At 41.8% G+C, this 16,086-nt stretch overlaps 1 protein-coding gene across 1 annotated transcript in view; it reads right to left on the reverse strand.

Annotated features, from left to right (window-relative positions):
• The window catches only part of LOC108697391 (receptor-type tyrosine-protein phosphatase epsilon), a 117,089-nt gene that overhangs the window by 18,327 nt on the left and 82,676 nt on the right, over positions 1 to 16,086 (reverse strand). Inside the window, exons 5-9 of the mRNA XM_018227397.2 lie at positions 8,801 to 8,937; positions 4,468 to 4,558; positions 2,285 to 2,361; positions 2,149 to 2,185; positions 430 to 527 (exon numbers count right to left, since the gene is read on the reverse strand). Coding sequence (XP_018082886.1) covers positions 430 to 527; positions 2,149 to 2,185; positions 2,285 to 2,361; positions 4,468 to 4,558; positions 8,801 to 8,937 — 440 coding nt within the window. The remainder of the gene's footprint in view (positions 1 to 429; positions 528 to 2,148; positions 2,186 to 2,284; positions 2,362 to 4,467; positions 4,559 to 8,800; positions 8,938 to 16,086) is intronic.

Below are 16,086 nucleotides of genomic sequence, written 5' to 3' on the forward strand. Positions count from 1 at the left end.
TATGTATTTTAATTATTATACAATAAAAAATTTTTTATCAGCATGAATAAAGAGTTAAAATCCTTTTTTGCACTGACATATACTTGGACACAAACTTTCAGGCCGGTGCTGCACGCGTGTTTTGATTGGTGCCATGATTTTGAAGGCCTATGCTACACGTGGCAGAATAATTTGGGGCTAAAACCCATCCCATGTGAGCACTGACAAGCAGATGCCATGCCTGTTAGGCTTACTAAAAAGGTTTGTATCCCTTTTGATAGCTGTGGCCATGGAAAAGAATAAAAAAAATCGTATATAATGAATATTGCTATTAATTTCACACGGCAGGGCAACTTAGGCCCCTGCTCCATAAACGGAGAGGTTATAAGCAAGTACATACGACTCCACAGATTGTGTGCTATAATGCAATATTAAATATATAAGTGTTACCTCCTTCCTTTCTTTCAGGTTAGTAAGCATGACTATAGTGGCAGATTTCTGCTCCCAGATCATCCTCCAGAAATCATTAACAGTGTCTTGCTTGGGGCCTGCAAGGAAAGAAACACGGCAATGGAAATGATCATTGATGGCACCAGAACTAGTAATTAAAAGTAATATAATGATAAAGGTTCCCTTTACATAATAATAACAACTGCCCCGGGGGGGCGGGGGGGATAACACCACTCTTTGTCTAGCACGTGCCCTGCTTTTAAGGGGTGAGGTGACCGATCAATCTACTGAGTTGCAAGTGTATGGGACTTTTTATAGACTTGCTTGGAAGGTACAAGTCTTGCTTGAGGGGGGGGGGTACTAGGTTTCTGGAAGTTACTAGACTTTCTTGGGGGGGGGGTACTAAACTTGCTTATGGTTATCATACTTGCTTGGAGGGGTATTATACTTGCTTGGGGTACTACATTTGCCTGGAAGGCCCAATAATTGCTTGGGGGTACTAGGTTTGCTTGAAAGGTACAAGACTTGCTTGGGGGTACTACACTTTCTTAGGGGTATCAGACTTGCTTGGAGGGGTATTATACTTGTCTGGAGGGGTATTATACTTGTTTGTGGTACTAGATTTGCTTGGAAGGAACAAGAATTGCTTGGGAGTACTAGGTTTGCTTGAAAAGCACAAAAACTGCTTGGGGGGTACACGATTTATTTGGAAGTTACCAGACTTTCTTGGAGGTACTAAACTGTCTTAGGGGTATCAGACTTGCTTGGAGGGTTATTATACTTGATTGGGGTACTAGATGTGCTTGGAAGGCACAGTAATTGCTTGGGGCTACTAGGTTCACCTGAATAATACAAGACTTGCTTGGGGGGTACTAGGTTTACTTGGAAGTTACCAGTCTTTCTTGGGGGGGGGGTGCTATACTTTCTTAGGGGTATCAGACATGCCTGGAGGGGTATTATACTTGCTTGGGGTACTACATTTGCTTGGAGTACTAGATTTGCTTGGAAGGCACAAGCATTGCTTGGGGGAACTAGGCTTAAAGTGATACTGACACTAAAAAACTACTATGAATGTACATTAAAAGTTACCTAGACAATAGACAATGTTGATAGTTTTTTGCTGAGAGTTTTTTTTATGTAAGTTATTGTTACTGTTTTGCGAACGTGACTGTCCCACCTCAGCCTGTCAGTTAGAGTTTCTAATGCTAACGGACTCCTGCTGCACAAATATGGCAGTCCCCTCATAGAGGAACATGGGGCATCAGACAGGTAATGTAAAAGCATTGTGGAATTACTTTATGGCAAAGTTAGAAGTAGCTTTTCAAAGGCAATATTATGATAGATGTAAAAAAAAGTTTAATTTCTGGTGTCAGATTTAAGGTGACAATAAGATCAGCTCTTTTGGCGAGGTCACCAAACGAGCGGATTTTTCCCCGATATGTCCACCAACGGCAGGTTCAGCCCTAGGGCCGAACAATCAGATTACAATGAAGAGAATGAGCGACAACGGGACAAGGACTGCTTCATCTAGATGCGGCACTCATCTCCAGAAAACTCTATGATCGATATCTTGGCCAGATATCAATCACGGATACCTGTAGGACTACTGGGTACTAGACTTGCTTTGGGAGTTCTATATGCAAGAATGTAAAACCCACTAATTGTAATTAATAAAAGAACAATCACAATGTCACTTAAACATCCAAACAAACCAATTACCTTGGGCTGCTATGAATTTATTCCTTTCCTTATAACCCTGGAAAGAAAAGTAAAAAAAAAAAAAACATGTCATCAGCGGGGGGAAAAAAACCCAACATTGAGTATCCTATAAAAATATAAATAATTTATCTCTTACATCTATATAGGAGGCATTAACGTAGTCAGAACAAGGGACGCCATCAACTGGCATCAAAATAACTCTGGATTGATCATCTGAAAGACCAAAATAACAACAGAAATTAAACACGATTTTAATCGTTTTTTAAACAAAACTCAACATTTTTGTTTTTTATCCCAACAGAATCTCCCACCCGCATCCTATTTGTAGGTATTGCCCAGGTAGCCCTTTGTTTTATCATCTGTTCACTGCCTTAGGGAGGGGGATCATTATGGGTTTTACTTCACTGGATTGTAAGCAGCATTGATTTACATTCATGTTTTTAGGGAACATCAATGAATGCAAGAAGAAGTGTTGTGTGCATCTCTCTCTCTCTCCTTGGTAATTGCCTGTATTTAGAAACAACAGCCTTTCTAGATCAATTGAAAGAAACATACAATTATCTCTCCCAGCTTGGCTATTACTGCCTGGTCTTTGAGGAAGGAATGAATCAGAAAACGACTCCTGGAGATTAATTACAGTATTTTAATACGAGCATTAATTAATGCGGAAAGTATAGTGTATAATTGTTGCAATCGTTCTTTTTCCGTTCAAGCTCCTGTTGAAGGTTCAGCCTTGGTTCAGAGCCCATCTTGAAGGTCCACACTTTGGTCAGGTCCCCCCTTAGCTCATGAAATAGATATAGAGATAGGGCAATATTGATGTATTAGTCCAAGAATATCTGGGAAAGAAAATTCACCCCAAATCTCTATAGAACTGACCTTTAAGATGGGTTTTCAGGTTTATCTAGGAGAGCCAATGGTCATTTTTAGATGTTCTCACCTTAACTGTGCTTCAAGCTGAGCACCCCTTTGTCACTGCTCCAAGCATCCCCAGGGGAGCCAGCCCCACACTTTCTAGCAGTCTGGTTATGTGGCGAAATAATGATAGTATAGGGGTGTAGTGGTACAGATACATGGACAGTTATTGAGGAACCCAATATTACACTAGGGAATTGTGGGAACATCTAACAAGATTCATGACCAACTCTAGGATAGCATCATAGAACTCTGTACACAAGAGTAGCATGGTGACTAGTGATGAGCGAATCGCATTCGCGAAACGCATTGAAGTCAATGGGCCTTTTTTACCAGCAAGACGTTTTTACGCCCCCAACAAATTTTCTTGCTCCAAATGCATTATGGCATTTTTTTTCTTATGGCGACTTTTTTGTCGAAAAGCATTAAAGTCAATGGGTGTTTTTTCTTATGGCCGACTTTTATCACAATGCATTAAAGTTAGGTATGCACCGAATCCATGATTTGGTTCGGGATTCGGCCTTCTTCAGCAGGATTTGGATTCGACCGAATCCTTCAGCTCGGCCGAACCAAATCCAAATCCTAATTTGCATATGCAATGCAAATTAGGGCCAGGGAGGGAAATTGCATGACTTTTTGTCACAAAACAAAGAAGTAAAAATGTTTTCCCTTCCCACCCCTAATTTGCATATGCAAATTAGGGTTCGGTTCGGTATTCGGCCGAATCCTTTGCCAAGGATTCGGGGGTTCAGCCGAATCCAAAATAGTGGATTCGGTGCATCCCCAATTAAAGTCAACAGGAGTTTTTTTCTTATGAGGACTTTTTGTCCAAAAGCATTAAAGTCAATGGGCATTTTTTCTTATGGCGACTTTTTTGTCCAAAATCATTAGTCAATGGGAGTTTTTTTTTCTAGCGACTTTTTTGCCCAAAAGCATTAAAGTCAATGGGTGTTTTTTCTTATGGAGCCTTTTTTGGCCAAAAGCATTAAAGTCAATGGGTGTTTTTTCTAATGGCGGACTTTTGTCACAATGCATTAATGTCAATGGGTTTCTCAACTATTTTTTCCGCTGCAAATTTTTGCAGCAGTTTCATGAAAACATTCGCACATGGAGAAATTTGCCGCAAATCTGTGACTGCCTAATAAATTTGCTCATCACTAATGGTGGCATTCCAAATTGACAATTGATTGAAGGGGAAGAAAAGGTTTGAGAAATAGAGGGAACTGCTCCCCCAGGAAGGCAAGTGTGTTAGAAATACTCTATTATATTAATGCAGACTGTTTTTGTGTTGAGTTTATTTTCAAGCTGATGATGTGCAATATACCTCTATATATTTTATTAACAATACCTAGATAAGTTGTTCTATTCAATCTATTGAAAAGCCAGAAAGGCAAAGAAACTTACAAGGCAGAATGTTGGGGTATCGGTTTCTCTCCTTATTTTCTTCTTTATTCGCTGCTTCATGAGTTCCATGTAAATTACCAGGTTGCAATGACTGATGGGAACAAAATAAACAGGTTTTCTATGTGTCTGTACAACTCCATGCAGACAGGCGAGTGATTTATAGAAGGAGCCTACACCTGGGTCAGCATTTGACAAAAAAACAATTAACAAACATTCCTTCACTGTCGGTTGCTCCACCATATAATGTGGAATGTTCACTTTTTAAATAAAAACATAATTAAAAGGAACCCTGTCACCAGACACAAAAATTTGTATAATAAAAGTCCTTTTAAAATTAAACATGAAATCCAATTTCTATTTTTTATTAAAGCATTCATAGCTGTTGTAAGCTCATTTAAAAATCTCAGCTGTCAATCAAATATTGTCTGCCCCTCCTCTATTCCTTAGGCATAGAGGCGGGGCAGACAATTACTTTCACTTTCCATTCAGCACTTCCTACATGTCACTGTTCTCCCCATATTCCCCCAGTTCTCTTTACCATTTAATTGTGTAACCAGGGCATGGGGATGGACATCGGGTCCCCCATTCTGGTGCACAAACAAGATTCTGAGATGATGCAAGACTTGTCTTAATAACAGTGTCCACAAAATGGCTCCTGCCTGCTTGCTATAATTATGAATTCCCAGAAAGAAGGAAACAAGATTCAAATAATTTATATAGAGTAATTAAAGTTTGTTTTGCTTGACTAATGTCATAAAATAGGATTTTGAATAATTTTTTAGGGTGACGGGTCCCCTTTAAGAAAATTGATTTTAGAGTAAATTTATCTAATGTAATCAATTGCCGTGCTTTATACAGGCATGGGATCGGTTATCCAGACTGCTCGGGACCTGGGGTTTTCTGGATAATGAATCTTTCTGTAATTTGGATCTTCATAAATTAAATCTACTAAAAAATAAACCCAATAGGCTGGTTTTGCTTCCAATAAGGATTAATTATATCTTAGTTGGGATCAATTACAAGCTGTTTTATTATTACAGAGAAAAAGGAAATCTTATGTAAAAAAAAAAATCTGAACTTTCTGGATAATGGGTTTCCATATAAGGGATCCCATAGCTGTATCAAAAATAGAGGGAAGAATAACGGATACTGGCAGTCTTGGCTACAGTTTACTCGGGCCTATCATTGTCTACCACTTGTTTCAACCTATGGATGACTGAAACATTTTTCAGTAGACGCTGAACTCCTGCATGGTCTGAAGTTGTCATTTTTCCTATTGTTTATTGCCATATGTTTCGCATTCCAGACCTCCCATATAACTAGGGGACACGCACCTGAAGGTCAACAGGATGTTACCCACCAACAAGATTTTTATGACCCTGCCTACTCCACTGACAACAATATGGTTTTCTGGTTCTTTAATCTGACCTTAGTTAACACAACCTCCTTCTTGCCTTTTTTGAGCTGAGCTCCTGTAGTTGTGCTGCTTAGAATGTGGCTGGGTGGCTTTCCGTCCCTAAACTCTTGCCACCCAAGTCCCGGGCCTAGATCAGCAATCCAATACCTCCCAACATTTTGGAAATAGAAAGAGGGACCACACCCATTTTTGTGGCCACACCCCCTAATTACCATGTTCATTTTACAAAATGTGGCAGGTTATGAAAGTTTGAACACATTTCTGTGGTTTTTATGCGTTATTACAGTTTTGCTAATGAAGGTGAATTGCCCTTTAAGATGCAAGTTACAGCTTTCCCAAGACACCTGCTTATCTTAAATTGTTACAATTGTTTCTTTGCTTATCTAAAATTGTTACAAATGTATCTAAGTGCAGCTGCCACGTATTGTGGGCTCTCTGCCAAAAGCCAATTAAGTTTTAGAAACTTTATATCTTTTTTAGGGATGCACCGAATCCAGGATTCAGTTTGGGATTTGCCCTTTTTCAGCAGGATTTGGCCAAATCCTTCTGCCCGGCCGAACCAAATCTGAATCCTTAGGGGCGGGGAGGGAAATCTCGAGACTTTTTGTCACAAAGCAAGGAAGTAAAAAGTGTTATCCCCTTCCCACCCCTAATTTGCATATGCAATCCTACAGCATGAAGCGATCTAGAATAATTCACCGTTTTAGTTCTGCTGATGACCTGACAAGTCACTGTCAGTTGCAAAAAGAGGCAGGGCATTTTATTTTTTTATTTAAACGTCTAACCTCTCTGTTGCATGAGGGGTGTAACGTGAATATGAACACACTGCTCTATGAAACTACGAAGACTGCAGCCGTTACTTCTCTTTACCACAGAGCTGCTTCCTTCCTGAAAACCGTATAGTGAGCAGCCAACACAAAATGAAAACTTTACAAAAAAAAAAAAGATAAAAAATCCTAGTAAATGTACACCTTATTTTGCACCCATTTTATCACCCCCCTTATTGTTTTAAATGTAACAATGATATTTTATTTTTTTTATACTTTTATCAGCCTTAGAACCGAGTAACTGCACTTCCAAAGAGTTGGACTGGCCCCTGACAGGATCACAATGTGCAAAGTGCAAAAAATTTCTACACTGCTTTCCTTGCATTGCCACAGGTCTCTGGGCTTATAAATACAGTGTTTTACTCCCTGCTCCCCTAACTTGCACATCAACAGGAGCCTGTCCTTACCCTCGGCTGCACTATGGGCACTGAACACCTTTCAACAGAATTTGTTTCACAGCCAGACCCAGTTAAGAAGTGCTCCCTGATTGGGCCGTGCTCTTGCACCCCTTAGGGCAGCGACACACGTGGCAATTTGGCCCGGCGACAAATCTCCTTTTCTTCGGGGCGACTAATCTCCTTGAACTGCCTTCCCGCCGGCTAGAATGAAAATCGCCATCGGGATGGCACTCTGAGCGCTTCGTTTTCCAAAGTCGCCCGAAGTTGCCTCACGAGGAAACTTCGGGCGTCTTCGGAAAACGAAGCGCTCAGAGTACCATCCAGCTGGCGATTTTCATTCTAGCCGGCGGGAATTCTCCCTGAATTGCCACGTGTGTCTCTGCCCTTAGTACTCTTTACAGAGGGGAATGAAACCCCAAAATTCAATTGATGCAAAGTTATACAGAGTGGTCCTCTAAGCACTACTACTACAATGCAATGCACTGTCTATGCACTTACACTATGGACTTCCTGTATATTAAGTTAACCCTAGGGTTGCCAACTCTCAGGGGTTTTTTCATCAAAATCTGAATTTTTCAGATTTTCTTTAAATTATAAAAGTCAGACCAAACTAGAATTCACGATTTGCCCCTATTTATCAATAAAAAATCAGATTGGGAAAAATTGCTACATTTTTGGATTGGCAAGCAAAAATAACACATTTTTCTCGTTTGACGCCAGCAAACCACAAAAAATTCTCCTTTTTACAAAAAAAAAACGTCATTAAACCCCGAAAACTCCCAACATTTTGTGAGGGTTAAAACATCTTCAAATGGTTAAAGGAGAACTAAATCCTAAAGTTAAAAAACCCCTACCCCGCTACCCTACATAGACCCCCTCCCCCCAGCCTAAGTGTTACCCCAGGCAAATACCCCTGTTTTACTTACCCCTCGGTGCAGATTCAGGCATCAAAGTTCACGGGCGCCATCTTCAGCCGCTTCGGTAATCTTCGGAATGAGACTGGCGGTTCGACATTTTTTTGGAGTTTCGGTACATGCACAGTTGTTGCGAAGCAGAAATTTGCTCCAACTGCGCATGTGCTGCCATGCCGTTCACTTCCCGAAGATTTCCGAAGAGAAGAAGATGGCGCCTGTGAACTCTGATGCCTGAATCTGCACCGAGGGGTAAGTAAAACATTAGGGGCATTAGCCCGGGGTAACATTTAGGCTGGGGGCGAGGAGGGAGGGGGGTCTATGCAGGGTAGGGGTTTTTTAACTTAAGGGAATTCTCCTTTAAGGGGACATCTGCCATTGACTTTTACATAAATTCAGCAGATATTAGATGGCGTATTTTTTCAGATTTAGACTTGAAACCGCTTCGGGGCATAATAAATGGCAAAAAAATTGTGTTTGTTTACCGCAACTTTTTTTTCGCGTTTTCATCGTCAAAATGGATGCCGCGGGAAAAATTGCACGTTACTAACCCCCTCACTCTTTCAGACAGAGCGAGAGAGTAAAGGCCTGCTATAAACAGTCTTTGATTGCAGATATCCCAGAAACCACTACAATTGAAAAAGAATGTAAACTGCAAAAATGCTCAAAGAAGCACTTGAGTAGATTTACATCAAATACTTTTTTAGGTTTAGATCCCCTTAAATCAGAAATGCTAATTTGTATAATGTGACTATCCTTCCAGCAGCCTATGACACTTACAGTATACTCCTCTCGGAAGAGTTTCCCGTCATCCGCCGACCTCATCCTAAACTCTTCCTCCAGCTTTTCCACTGGAATGGGGAAGTACTTCTTATAGACCGTGGGCGAGCTGCTCAGCAACATCACTGTTTGTTGTTCTGTTGATCATAAAACATATGTCATTTGTCAATGATGATGATGAAGTCACAAACAAAACAAACCTGCCCATAAACAGCATGAAAATCCTTGCAAACGTATTCAAGAAATAAAAACCCTGTTGGTTATAGGTATAGAAAGCATCGGGCAACTATGGGGTTGGGATGTTGGCATGAAATCTGTCAACCTGGAGAGATAATGAATGTCTATGGATGGTTATACACAGGCAGATTAAAGCTGTTGATATCAGTCCTTTAGACCGATTAGACAGCTTATCTGCCCATGTAGGGGGCATTCCAACGGGTCTCCCAGATTGATATCAGGCCGAAATTCGGCTGGATATCGATCGGGCAGGTTTGATTTTTTTTTTGGGCGAGTTGATGTCCTCGTCCCGTTGGCACCCATTTCCTTCGTTGTAATCCAACCTAGGGCCGAATGATCGGATTAAGCCGATATCACTCTGCTTTTGGTGGGTTTATCGGGTTAAGATCTGCTTGTTTATCGACCCTGCCAAACGAGATCGTTGGTCACCTTTACTCAAGATATTCGCGTACATTGAATAGTGTTCTTACCAATGACGTATAGTCCAAACCATCAAATATTTTTGTGTGATACATTTAATGTATCTATTGGGAATATTATGATACTATAAGGCCAGGGCCAGACTAGGCAGATCTTGAGAATCCAATTCCTCCACTGCTACTGTTCTGATTAGTGATGTGCGGGCCGGCACGATAACCGTGGGTCGGTTGAGTTTGGGCCGACCTCGCACCACCATTTGCGGGTGGCACCTTACACTGCCGGCTTCCGGTTTTATAGCCACGTGTCTTTTGTGATGTCATTGCCGGCTGGGCCGGCGCGGGTCTATAAAGGGAACCTGGAAGTCGGGCTCGGGCAGGTGCGGGTGGTGAGAGGGCGGATATTGGCCATGTGCGGGTTGGGGAAAAACCCGACGCGCACATTACTAGTTCTGATCTATTTGCCTGCATTCAGAAGCATTGTCTCTGCCCGTATGCAGGAAGACGCGGTGGATATATTTAAAAAAAAAATGCTTTTTCGGGTGCGGGCAAATAAATCAGAAGAGCAGTAACGGAGAAGTGAATTCTCGACCTACGGAGAACTGCCATGTCTGGCCCTAGCCTCAGTATTTTAGTGTGAAACGGGTTAGGGTGTATGTCAGGATGAGGAGGAATTACTGACCCTACAACACTCCTTCAGTATTGGTTTTTGTCACAGCTTGTCTACTCATTTTCTAAATCTGATTTGGCCGCTCCCCACTAACACTGATGATTTAAGAGAGCACAAGCTTACAGTCACATTGACACTAACTATGGTCAGTTCTATCAGGAGCCAGTTAACCTGCCTGTATGATTTTGGAGCATGGAGTTGCCAGGAGAAAACCCATCCGGGTACAGGTAGAACACACAAAGGCTTAGCAGATAGAGCCCCGGGTGGAATAAAACCTCGGAGATGCAAGGTGAAAAAGCTCTGTCCAAGCAGACTGCCTCATTTCTATTAACATTTATTTCATGTGCTTATTTGAAAAGGAAGAGTGTTTTTCATGGAGTGCGGTATTCTTGCTACAGTTCCCCTTCAAGAGAGCCCGGCCATTTCTCACGCAGCTCAGAATAACGGCATAAACAGGAGGAAGCGGTTGCAGTGCAACATTTTTGGGGATATCCATCAGTTTCTAGTCTGTTTAGCTGTGGTTTGAAGTTTTTGGTTTCTTACAAAAGGATGTCCACCTAGCTTCTTCTTTATAAGTTTTACCAAGCACTGGTTTTGTGTATCAATGCACTTCTTGAAATAATTTGGGATTTCTATGGGGCCACAATACCCCCAGCGGAATTTGACACTATTTAAAAGTCGGTTTAATGTTCCCTTCATCTTCCTACAGATGTGTCTCATTATGAATCCTCTCATATCCTGCAGGAATGTACTTTATATTTCTCCCCTGCATCGAGAATTAGGGAACACTTCACAAGTGGCAGCTTTAAGGACAGTTAGGGCAAGAGTTGGGGAAAGTGCCTATTTGCTTTTTTAAATACCGTATATACTCGAGTATAAGCCGACCCGAGTATAAGCCGAGGTACCTAATTTTACCTACGAAAACTGGGAAAACTTATTGACTCTAGTATAAGCCTAGACACAACTACAGCCCTGTCTCCCAGCAGCGCACATTCTGCCAAAGCGACCCCCCCCAGCGATCAACTGGATTTCTTTGCAAAGTTGATGGTGACAGAGAATTGCCAAACAGATTACTGTGTGCATTGTCCCACTGTCCCACTACCATGTGCAGAGGGCGCTGTGTGATATTGCCATCACTGTTAATCTTTCGTATAACCAACAGAGGGCGCTGTGTGATATTGCAGTCACTGTTATTCTTTCATATAACCAACAGAGGGCGCTGTGTGATATTGCAGTCACTGTTAATCTTTCATATAACCAACAGAGGGCACTGTGTGATATTGCAGTCACTGTTATTCTTTCATACAACCAACAGATGGCGCTGTGTGATATTGCAGTCCCTGTTATTCTTTCATACAACCAACAGATGGCGCTGTGTGATATTGCAGTCACTGTTAATCTTTCATATAACCAACAGATGGCGCTGTGTGATATTGCAGTCACTGTTATTCTTTCATATAACCAACAGATGGCGCTGTGTGATATTGCAGTCACTGTTAATCTTTCATATAACCAACAGAGGGCACTGTGTGATATTGCAGTCACTGTTATTCTTTCATACAACCAACAGATGGCGCTGTGTGATATTGCAGTCCCTGTTATTCTTTCATACAACCAACAGATGGCGCTGTGTGATATTGCAGTCACTGTTAATCTTTCATATAACCAACAGATGGCGCTGTGTGATATTGCAGTCACTGTTATTCTTTCATATAACCAACAGATGGCGCTGTGTGATATTGCAGTCACTGTTATTCTTTCATATAACCAACAGAGGGCGCACTGTTATTCTTTCATATAACCGACAGAGGGCATTGTGGGATATTGCAGTCTCTCCCCAAGTGAACTGTTGGTATAGGAATGATTAAAAGTGACTGCAATCTCAGCTACTCGGGTTGGGTACCGATGACCCGAGTATAAGCCGAGGTAGAATTTTTAGCACATTTTGGATGCTGAAAAACTCGGCTTATACTCGGGTATATACGGTACATCTTGAAGTTGATGTTGAAGTTCTACTACAGTGGAATTTTGTGCGAAATCTTCTTTGCCGTCCTAGATATTTTTGAACGCACCAATATTTTTCCTATACTTGTAACCTTGTTATGAGCTAAGGGGGGGCCTTGACCAAAGATTTGGCCTCAAAGAGGGCTTGAACTAAACCTTAACTATAGAAGTAGGGCAGAAATATTGTACAGGTATGGGACCCGTTATCCAGGATGCTCAGGACCTGGGGTTTGCCCTAAGTCTACTAGAAAATCATGAAAACATTAAATAAACCAAATAAGCAGGTTTTGCTTCCAATAAGGTATCAATTATATCTTAGTTTGGATCAAGTACAAGCTACTGTTTTATTATTACTGAGAAAAAGGAAATCACTTTTAGAAATTTAGATAAAATGGAGACAACCTTTACGTAATTCGGAGCTCTCTGGATAATAGGTTTTCAGAGAACAGATCCTATACATTGTGTTTTGGGCTTCTGTACCAGCCCAAGGCAACCACAGCCTTTTAGCAGGGAAGATCTGTGTCTCCAAAGATGCCCCAGTAGCTCCCCATCTTCTTTTCTGCTGATTCACTGCACATGCCCTGTGCTGCTGTCACTTACTGAGCTTAGGGACCCACTCACAATATACAGTACACATAGAATAGAAATGTCACAATATAAGGCTGATTAGTAATTAATACAGATAATTACTACATGGCAGCACAGAAACCAGTGCAATTAGCATCAGAATTTAATAATCAGCAAACCTGTAGCATCATCTTATATTACAGGGGAAGCTAATTTTCTGCTGGATAATTAGTGACGAGCCCTAAGCTTAGCTTCTCAACAGCTGCTCAGAGCCCACTGAGCATGTGAGTGTCACAGACACTTTCCAAGATGGTGACCCCCTGTGACAAGTTTGAAGTCCTGGATCATTGCTGCTATTGATGGGACATGATGAGAAGAAGGCCTGCCATTAGAAAGGTTTCAGGGTGAATGGAAAGCAAAGCAGCAGAAGGGGTTATGCAAGGAGCAATTGCACAAGCTAAAAAGTCACTGGTGATGTGAAAGTCGGAAGCAATGTGGAGTCAAGGTCTCTCAAAAGCCATGTTTTCTGTAATTACTTAATGAATGAGGAACTGGAGGAAAGTCATACAGAAGGCCAGTTCCAGAGAAGTGCAACAGGTTCCACAACGGTCATGGGATGAGAAGGACTTTTCACGTTTGAGATGGCTTACAATTACAGGACCTCACTTACTAACTGTGGACAAGGTAGAAAATGACCTACAGCAACTGTACTGGTAGACAATGATGGCTTCAAGAAAGGGTTAGATTCTTTTTGGCAAATGAGAGAATATATGTTTCCCAGACCTAATAAGCAACTCATATACCTCTTCCCCCACTCCACAAATGCTACCTCTCTCATACAGAGAATTACATGAAAATACAAAGCACTCAATAATGTTGCCCCACATCACACACATCACTTTTTTATTCCCCAAGTCCACCCCCAGGCGTAACCTTCAGCCTGCACACAACCTCCTTTTCTCCTCCTTACTCATTACTTGTTCACATGCTGCACCCATCCTTTGGAACTCCATTCATCATCCCCTAGACATTCCCAGAACCTCATCAACCTTTAATGACCACTTAAAGGGGAAAAAACACTTTTAGACGAGTGCTCATTTAGTTCGGCACTTATAAAAAAGCTGCATAAATAAATATACATTCTTTTTACACAGACCTACTTAAGTCTACAGATGGAAAGGAAACCATGATAATCTGTCTCTGACTCATAAGATCCATTTTCCAACCACCTTAGGCTCACAGAGTCTTTCATCCCTGCTCTCGGCTTTTCCCATTCTGAAGTGATGGATTTTGGGATTTGCAGTCCTTCTAATTTCCATAGTGGACGAAGGTTAGATATTCTAGAGAAGGGGTCCCCAACCTTTTCTACCCGTGAGCCACATTTAAATGTAAAATAAGTTGGAGAGCAACATAATCATGCAAGGAGTTCCTACAGGTGCAAAATATGGACTGGTATTGGCATTTGGTAGCTCCTATGTGGACTTGCAGCCTACACGAGGCTCTGTTTGGCAGTACATTTGGGTTTTGTGCCACTAAAACTTGCCTCTAAGCCTGGAATTTAAAAATAAGCACCTGCTTTGAGGCCACTGGGAGCAACATCCAAGAGATCGGAGAGCAACAAGCTACTCACGAACGACTGGTTGGGGATCCCTGCTCTAGAGAGTAGAGGGAACTGAGAATTTAAGTTTAGCGATGAGCAAAATTTTTTGCCAGGTTTCGCCACAAAAAAGACACCCATAGACTCAAATGTGTGGGAAAAAACTGTCACACATCAAGAAAAAAATTGTTGCCTATAGACTTCAATGCATTTGGTGAATTTTGTACCATTTTTGGCGTAGCAAACTGGGTCAGATTCATCCTAACTATTGAAATTGAATGACTCTGTGAGTATATGGAGGGTTGAAAAATGGTTCCCATGAAAAAAATAACAGATGATCATGGTATCCTTTTAATTTTTGGAGTAAAGTATGTCTGTATGAAAAAACAAAAACTTTTCTATCTATTTTGGAACAGATAGTATTTATGCACCGTTTCTACATAAACCCAACTGATTGAAACCATGTCCCTTTAATACTCACTTTTCCAAACCTATAATCTATAGGGTATTGGGTATAGAAGGTTGCTCCCAGTCTACACAGTTTAAAATGGGGTTCAAAGATTCTAAACATTTCCCCAACTAGTTCCACCCCTTGTTCCTGTTTAATATCATTTATTTTGCAACAAACAACCATGAACCCCCAGGTTCTCATTTTGAGTTCAAGAAATGAATGTGTTGACAAATGACGAAGGATGAAGAGGAAAAAATCCTGCTGACTCTTGGTGTTTGTGCTCTGAGCTTAGGCAGGCCCGGATTTGTGGCGAGGCCACATAGGCCCGGGCCTAGGGCGGCAAAAAATAGGGGCGGCATGCTGCCCAATCGCATTATGGGGACGTGTGCGTCCCCATTCGATTACACTAGCTGTGCCGGCGCTTTTTCGCCGGCGCGCTGGGAAGGGGAAGTGTAGGCAGTCGCGACCGCGCGGCCGCCTGCTCGGACCTCGTGGCCTAGGGGCGGCCGGCAAACAAATCCGGCGCTGAGCTTAGGTTTGTGTCAGTTAAACGGAGAATACATTTCGGAAAGAGACGAGCGTGCCTATATGGCAGTGGAGTATGTGGCTGACAGTTTCCTGTGCTGATAAGCCAAACACTGATGTTTATTACATTCACTCATTTTAGAAACACTTTTTAAGACCATTAAGGGTAGAGACACATGCTCAGATTCGGGGAGATTTAGTCGCCCGGCGATAAATAGTTTCTTCTTCGGGGCAACTAATCTCCCCGAACTGCCTCCCCCGGCTAGGATCTAAATCGCCAGGGGACGGCACTCGGATCGCTTCATTTTTCCGAAGTCGCCCAAAGTTTCCTTTTGAGGCTACTTCAGGTGACTTGGAAAATGAAGGGCCGCTGGGCGACTAATCTCCCCGAATCTGAGTGTGTGTCTCTGCCCTAAAAGCGAAAGCTCACCTAGCTTTGTTCTTTTGTGCATGTGTTAGTGTAGATAGTGGTACAAAACTTTGCAACTGGTCTTTATTTACTTTGTGTTGTTTTTCACAATCTCCCTCTCTTCCAGTGGAAAAACTATAGAGGAAACAGACCCTGCGGTCGCATGGGACATAAGGGCCGGGACTGCTGGGTCTGCTTCCTCTATAGTCATAGAAATCCCCCCCAGCCACTTTCCTTAAAGGGGTTGTTCACCTTTGAATTTTTCTTACATGGGGTCAGTGACCCCCATTTGAAAGCTGGAAATTGAAAAAATGAAAAGAAATTTAAAAATTGTTTACAACAAGCCATTCTATAACATAGTTAACAAACGTGAACCACCGCTTTAAAGGTGAAGCTAAACCCAGACTGTC

This window comes from Xenopus laevis, chromosome 7S (genome assembly GCF_017654675.1).
Source record: "Xenopus laevis strain J_2021 chromosome 7S, Xenopus_laevis_v10.1, whole genome shotgun sequence".
NCBI lineage: Eukaryota > Metazoa > Chordata > Amphibia > Anura > Pipidae > Xenopus > Xenopus laevis.